Source organism: Aspergillus viridinutans (genome assembly GCF_018404265.1).
Source record: "Aspergillus viridinutans IFM 47045 DNA, scaffold_2, whole genome shotgun sequence".
Lineage (NCBI taxonomy): Eukaryota > Fungi > Ascomycota > Eurotiomycetes > Eurotiales > Aspergillaceae > Aspergillus > Aspergillus viridinutans.
Genome location: NW_025091218.1, coordinates 1,503,502 through 1,510,762, shown reverse-complemented (window position 1 = coordinate 1,510,762; position 7,261 = coordinate 1,503,502). Strand labels below are relative to the sequence as shown.

At 48.0% G+C, this 7,261-nt stretch overlaps 3 protein-coding genes across 3 annotated transcripts; 2 read left to right on the top strand and 1 right to left on the bottom strand.

The window, feature by feature from the left end:
- Positions 1 to 837: 837 nt before the first annotated feature.
- On the top strand, positions 838 to 2,751 carry Aspvir_004099 (putative 3-hydroxyacyl-CoA dehydrogenase; the record flags this gene model as incomplete). The annotated part of the gene is made up of 3 exons (XM_043267335.1): positions 838 to 922; positions 970 to 1,605; positions 1,652 to 2,751. The coding sequence occupies 3 exons, from the start codon at positions 838 to 840 to the stop codon at positions 2,749 to 2,751; spliced, it is 1,821 nt and encodes a 606-aa protein (XP_043123270.1).
- Positions 2,752 to 3,240: 489 nt separating this feature from the next.
- Positions 3,241 to 4,578, top strand: Aspvir_004098 (uncharacterized protein; the record flags this gene model as incomplete). Its single annotated transcript, XM_043267334.1, has 1 exon — positions 3,241 to 4,578. One exon carries the CDS (start codon positions 3,241 to 3,243, stop codon positions 4,576 to 4,578), a length of 1,338 nt encoding a protein of 445 aa, XP_043123269.1.
- Positions 4,579 to 5,729: 1,151 nt separating this feature from the next.
- Positions 5,730 to 7,156, bottom strand: Aspvir_004097 (putative protein kinase; the record flags this gene model as incomplete). Its single annotated transcript, XM_043267333.1, has 5 exons — positions 5,730 to 5,908; positions 5,965 to 6,127; positions 6,179 to 6,486; positions 6,540 to 6,862; positions 6,954 to 7,156. The coding sequence occupies 5 exons, from the start codon at positions 7,154 to 7,156 to the stop codon at positions 5,730 to 5,732; spliced, it is 1,176 nt and encodes a 391-aa protein (XP_043123268.1).
- Between the last annotated feature and the right edge of the window lie 105 nt (positions 7,157 to 7,261).

Below are 7,261 nucleotides of genomic sequence, written 5' to 3'. Positions count from 1 at the left end.
GGAATCCTAGCCCTAATTACTTTATTATAGTAAAGTATATATTTTACTATCTAATAGAGATACTATTACTTATACTATTCTATCCTACTATACTTAATAATCTTAATAGCTTTATTAATACTAATTAGGCTAGTCCTTATACTATTAAATTAGTTTCTATATCTAGATATATCTTTCTATTAGATAATTTACCTATCTTATAGTACTTAAAGTACTAGACTAGTATTACTCTCTTATCTATAGAATTAGAATATATTACTATAGCCCTTATAGCTTAGGAAGTAATCTAGCTTATATTACTATTATCTAAACTCTTAGTCCTTAATAGGGTCCATTATCATCTCCCTATATATATTTATACTAATAATTAGGGGGCTTAGTTATTAAGCTATAATATAGAGTACTATACTTAGACTAAGTATATTAATATTAGATATCACTTCCTTTATTAAGAGGTGATAGCTAGCAAGCTAGAATATCTATATATATCTATTACTAAGTAGGCTACTAATAGCCTTACTAAGCCTTTTATAAAATATAGATTTACCTAATTTATTAAGTAACTTAGAATAATTAACCTTCCTAAGTCTATCTCACCTGCCTAATCAGGAAATCAGACAAGCATATATATTAACTCTAGCTTAGAGTAAGGGGGGTGTGAATATTACTCTCTTACCTATACTTCTAAATTAAGCTTAGTGCCTCACACACCATCTTCTTTAGCCTGGCAGATAGCTTCATCTTAGATAGTTCAACAATCAAGTCATATTATCATTCCATCACATTCTCACAACCCAAACATCCATACTTACGTTCTGAGCATATACACGGCTTACAATGCATCCAACGTGGCAGCCACCAAAGAACTATCGCCAACGCCCTGTCGCCATTCTCGGTGCAGGCGTGCTCGGCCGTAGACTTGGTATGCCTTCTCGCATTAAGTGTCCAAGATAAAGCTAACTTGTACAGCGTGCATCTGGGCCTCAGCAGGCTACAATGTCCAAGTCCGCGATCCGAGTCCTCAGCAGCGCGCAGACTGCCTAGCCTACGTCAGAGATAACGTGGACTCGTATGCCGAGAGCACAGGCCAGAAGCCGGGCACAGTGGACACAACCGAGGACCTCAAGGAAGCAGTGGACAATGCCTGGCTGGTCATCGAGGCCGTGCCGGAGAAGATCCAGCTCAAGATCGACACGTTTGCCGAACTCGATGCTCTCGCGCCGGGTGACTGTATTCTTGCGTCAAACTCCTCGTCGTACAAGTCTTCGGAGATGCTTGAGAAGGTGTCAGAGGCAACAAAACGCCGGACTCTGAATATGCACTACTACATGCCGCCGCAGTGTATGATTGTCGAGCTCATGACGGATGGGTATACCGCGGCTGAGATCTTTCCGTTTATGGTTGAGCGGTCCAAGGAGGCTGCGACGGTTCCGTATGTTGCTCGGAAGGAATCGACCGGGTTTATCTTCAACCGTCTGTGGGCGGCTGTCAAGCGGGAGGTCCTGACGATCCTGGCGGAGGGTGTCTCGGTACCGGAGGAGATTGACTCGATGTGGCAGGAGATGTTTGTCAAGGGAGGAGTCTTGCCTTGCAAGACGATGGACGGTACGTATTCCCTTTGCTTCTAGCAGCTCTGTCTGACGAACAATAGCTGTCGGCCTTGATACCGTCGCGTTTATCGAAAGCCATTACGTTGCAGAGCGCGGTCTCTCACCCGAGAGGACCGTCGACTTTCTGAAGGAGAACTATCTCGACAAGGGTAAGCTCGGCAACAAGTGTGCAAACGGTGGACTGTACCCTGCAGCATCACCCTCGGCAAATACCACTGCCCAAACCAAAATCATCGCCCTCGATGTAGGTCTGTCGGCCTCCGCCCCCGGTTTCAACGTGGGTCAGATCGTCGAATTCTCGGCCGATGGAAAGCTTCAACGAGTACTAGTCAAGGACCAAGCCCTGCCAGACGGCTTGTCTATTGATTCCGCCGCTAAACGCATGTTCTGGACCAACATGGGTGTACCAGGCAAGGACGACGGGGCCGTCTACTCTGCCAACGTTGACGGCTCAGATATCAAGACCCTTGTTGCGCCGGGGACAACCAACACCCCGAAACAACTACCACTGGATCAGTCCGCTCAAAAGGTCTACTTCTCTGACCGGGAAGGACTGCGCGTATTCCGATGCAACTACGACGGAAGTGATCTCGAGATCATCATCCAAACTGGCGATTACCAACAACCCGGAGACATGCAAGACGCCACAAAGTGGTGTGTGGGCATCGCTGTTTCCCCTCGTTTCGGCAAGTTTTACTGGACGCAAAAGGGACCTTCGAAGAGCGGCAGGGGCAGGATCTTCTGTGCTAATATTGACATGCCCCAAGGTGAGACTGCCACGACACGAGATGATATCCATTGTCTCTTGGAGGATCTGCCGGAACCCATTGATTTGGAGGTAGACGAGGAGTCTGGCAGATTGTACTGGACGGATCGCGGCGAGCTTCCTTTTGGAAACTCGTTGAACAGGGTCTCGCTGAAGGAGACCGGTTCGGAAGTCGAACGGACTGGTCGTCTGGGTTACGAGGTTCTCACACGGAATCTGAACGAGGCAATCGGTCTGAAGCTGGATCTGGAACGTGGTCATATCTACTTGACCGATCTTGGGGGCAGCGTTTACCGGACGGACGCGGATGGGAAGCAGAAGGTGCAGTTATATTCGGATGAGAGCCGTGCTTTTACTGGGATTGCTTTACTTTAGACCACATAATCATTTGCAACATTGATAGAGTACAATTAGACTGCCGTTCATCTTATATCCTTCCTATATATAGTCTACAAGTCGTTCCTAATCGCTATGGATCTATATTCTGTAGACATCGTGCTTTATGACCTTAACGCGAGCATTTATCGAGAAACATACTCTTATGCAAATGCTTTTAGTTGATCCACAATTGCTGCAAGATCGAGGAGCAACTAGGCTATGGCTCATCGGCTAAATATGCGAATCATATTCAATATCATGAGCCTTGGATGAGCATAAATGAATACGAAGGAGCCGCTTTTAGTCTGCTTGTTCCAGTATAGCTCTCCCGGCGGGAATTCTAGCCTCCAATAACGGTTATCAGAACTCAGCCACCAGGTTGTAGCCTACAAGCCTACCATAATCGCCAGTAGACGCTTAACGAGACTACATAGGTCGCATTTGACCCAAATCACACTCCCAGGCAAACGCAAAACTTCGATCATCATGGCAGGCCCTTCTCTAGATACACTTCCTGTTGAGCTCCTGACTGAGATCAGCAGCTATTTATGCGCCATTTGCTGTGGAACATATCCCAACAGCCTGAGCCAGAAGCACCTCTCCAGACTCAGTCGCACATGTCGGCGGCTGCGTGATGTCTGCCAACCGCTTCTGTTCGACCACTACTACCATTCTTCCGAGTCCATGACGCGGCTTCTGTCTTTCCTCCGCACACTGGATGCCCGCCCTGATCTCGCAAAGTGCGTGACTAGTCTGGATTTCCACGAGCCGGGCTATGCTGAGAACCTCGACGACGAAGATCGACAGCTGGTGGAGAGCTCCATCGCCAAGCTTGGTCTGCCCCCATTGCCGGCTGAGTGGCACGATTATCTCCTGGAAAGAAGACTGCTTGTAGCAGAACTTGTGGTCGCGTCGTGTCCGAACATCAAGGTTCTCAGGGTGCCCATGAATCCTGAATGGACGGTGAGCGTGATCGCCTCGCTTCCGAAGGACGTTGTCTTTGCAAGGTTGAAGAAGCTAGATGTTTGGCTTTTCTATGTCAGCGGCGACCACTATGCTATTAAGTACGGGAAAATCAGCGGGCTGTTGCATGCGTCGCCGAACCTGGAGCATCTCCGACTTCCCTCCATAGAGACGTTCTACCCCGGCGAAGCAGAAGTACCTACCTTGGAGAAGCTGACGGACCTCGATCTTGGTGAGGGCGCGCCGCCGCCGTATTTTCTCAACTGTGTTTTGGAGGCGTGCCCCAATCTCCAAAAGTTCCGCCTGCATTGGGTCGATTCGGACGGATACGACGAAGATTCCGAAGAGTGGTCGCCTCTGGACGGATGGCGGGCCCTGCAACGTGTCCAGAGCTCTGTCCGCGAGATCATCTTCGAGACTAACATTGAGTTCCCCGACGATGATAACGTTGAAGAAGGCGTTTCGACGCTGCGGGACTTTGCGCGCTTGGAAATCCTCGAAGTCGGCGGCAGCGCTCTGCAGGCTCTGCACAAAGTCTGGGCGCATCATAACCGCCACGCGAGTATGGAACAATTCGTATACCAGGTGTTTCCCTCTACGATCAAGGAGCTTGCTATCTGGGACCCTGATGCGTCGTTAATCGAGGTTGTCCGCCTTCTCACTCGTGAGACTGCTCGCGAGCAGTATCCCCGTCTAGCTAGGATAAACATTTCTCGGTCAGAGTATCTGTCGGGATGGAGGTTTGATGTGGCGCAATGGCAAGAAGCCGTTGAGAGACGAGAGTTTGAGCGTTCAACGATAGACTTGCGCATCCAACTGCCGACAATTCTCGATTACCCTGATGCCCTCTACACTTTTTAGATAGATGCAGCACTCTCAATATATCAACTATCTGCATATTATATCGCCCTTGTCTCACTAACCTCCTCCCCTGGGTGACCCAAATATGCTTTTCTTGATCATCTTCAAAGGGTTTGTATTTCGTCTCTCTTCATCCAAGGACCGCAGCGGCCAGAGCATTCCTAGCACACTCGCTACAACCGTCGCCTCGGACTTGGGATCTGTGCACGGTGGTAGTAAAAGAATGCCTTCACTATGTGACCACCTCATGGACCCTTGGTTTCTGTTTCATCCACCGGCCTGCGCATCAGGATATATCGCAGGGGTTCATTCTCAAATGCATGCACCTTCCAGTCGAACTGAGACATCTCCAACTCGAAAGGCATCCGGCAATAACAGTAGGGAAGCTTGATTGTTAAGGTGTGAGTTCCTTTAGGCTGAATTTGGCGTCTTATATTCGGTGCCATGGAGCGGGGCAATACGAGATCGCCTGATTAGCCCAACCTTTACAAGCCCAGATTGGCGATTACATTGACAAGCTTTACTTCTTTAAGTGTTTGCAAGCGACGGTTGTCCGGCCTACGGAGTGCATCGTCTAAGCAGTAGGGCTGTGCTGCTCGACCAATGTCCACACCTGCAATGTCCTATATACAGAAAGGTAGAAGGTCAGTGCCTTAATAGCCAGCTCTCGAAGATTCCCCTTAACCACTAAGATCCCAGGGTGTCTAGAAACCCGAGTCTGCATTTCGTCTCACCTTGGGAAGCTTGCGAGATCCAATCCGATCGTCTATAATGAACTTACGTCTGCTGCAAACTTCTTCAAAAACCCTTAACATGAGACATCCTACAGAGATTATGGCTCAAGCGTCAATAGTAATCGTAGCGAATCAACCCTCTCCTACTATATGGGTCCGGATTATTGAGATGTCTAATCTTGTGGTAATGTTGGTCGTTTGACCCGTGGTTTGATTAGTCTCCAGCTAGCTTTCTTGCAGATTGAGCCTCTATAGATGCCTAGGCCTGTATTCTCGAAGCTTGTAAACCCAACAAGCAGAAATGTGCCGTTTGTATGACTCTACATACAGAAGGAGAACCCCTACTGCGGCCGCCTCGCCAGCGAGGGTGATATCAAGCAGTGCACATATCAAAATCACTGGCAAAGGTACGGTCAGCTACGGAGTTGTTAACCAAGGATCCATGAGAAGTTCACGGGCGCTCTGCCTCTCCTCTGGATCCCATCGCAGCATCTTTCTAACGAACTGCATAAACATCTTCTTGTTTTCGCCCTCGAGATACTCTTCCGAGTCCTCCAATGAGTTATGTGGTACTTCTACCGCGGCTGTCCATTGTCCTATTCATACAGTTAGCTGGAGACTTACCGGATTCTTTCAATGGTGCGTATATTACCTGAGGGGTCCCAGTACTTCAGGCTGTGAGGAGACTTGCGAAGAAAATCCGATGGTGGAGGGCCCAGCATCGCTATCATTTCGGCAAGAAGATGTGCGTCCGAATGACTCCCGCCAGGCCCTCTGCCATCAAATAGATGGTGGTCCTCAAAGAGGTCCCAGATCTTGCACTTATTAATTATTCCTCATCCTGATATATAGGATACTTCACTTACCAACACCCCAACATTCCATATATCAACTTTTGATGTCCAGCTCATTCCAAGTATGACCTCAGGCGCACGATAAATATCTGGCTGGATCAATCCATCGTGTACATTCCCTAGCCGAGCTTCCCCAAAATCCGAGAGAAGTGGCATCCCAAAACCGCTCCATCCCTTCTTACGACGGAATGGGCGGGACAAATAGACAGTGTAGTCGCCATCGACCTTTCGCGGGCTTGGGTCGATATTCTCATTATCAGCCCATTCATGAAAAATTGAATCGTCCTTTGCGCTAATGATAATATTCTTCGCCTGTATATCTAGACAGGACATTAGTTGTTAACAAACAGCAGGTCTTCAAAGGGTCACAAACCAGCGTGTATTACATGCGCTTCTGAGTGTAGAAAATCAAGGGCAAGTAACAGTTGCTGTAGTGCTCCCTTTAGTAAGTCCTCAGGAAGGCTCGTGGGATCCAAGGTTGCTTGGAAATGCAAAAGACTCGTTAACAGCGGCTCATACACAATACACTGATGAATACCGCTAGGTCCTGTGAGTTCAAACTTCTCTATCATTTTACGGACAAGACTGCTGCCGGGATGGTCTGTCTTTATTCTTGAAAGATGCTCCAGTACCCGCACCTCCTGATTCGCCTTGGAACTGCTGATGTAAATCTTCAGTGCAATGTACCGATGTTGTCTATCAAAGGTTAGCCTAGTTACAAATCTTCAGGGAGTATGGTCAATACTGAAGGTCACGGCAAAACCCCACCGTTGAATTTGCACCAAACCCCAACTTGCTGAGAACCTGGTATCTAGAGTGAAACACATCCCCAAGCTTGACTGGATAATAAAGACCCCGATCATACGCAGGCATTCGTTGTTCCTCGATTTTCGTGGCAGAGTCCAGTGTGGGAAAGTTGGAGTACTTGAATATTCTTGGTGGAGATGATGGTCGTCGAATGAATCGACCGAGCCGAACGAAGGGGTTCATAGTGAAGGCACCATGCAATAACGGATTATGAAGCTATTGTAAAGATATAAATGGACTAGCAAAAACAACTCCACGCTTTGAAGGGATTCAAAGGTTCAGTTGATA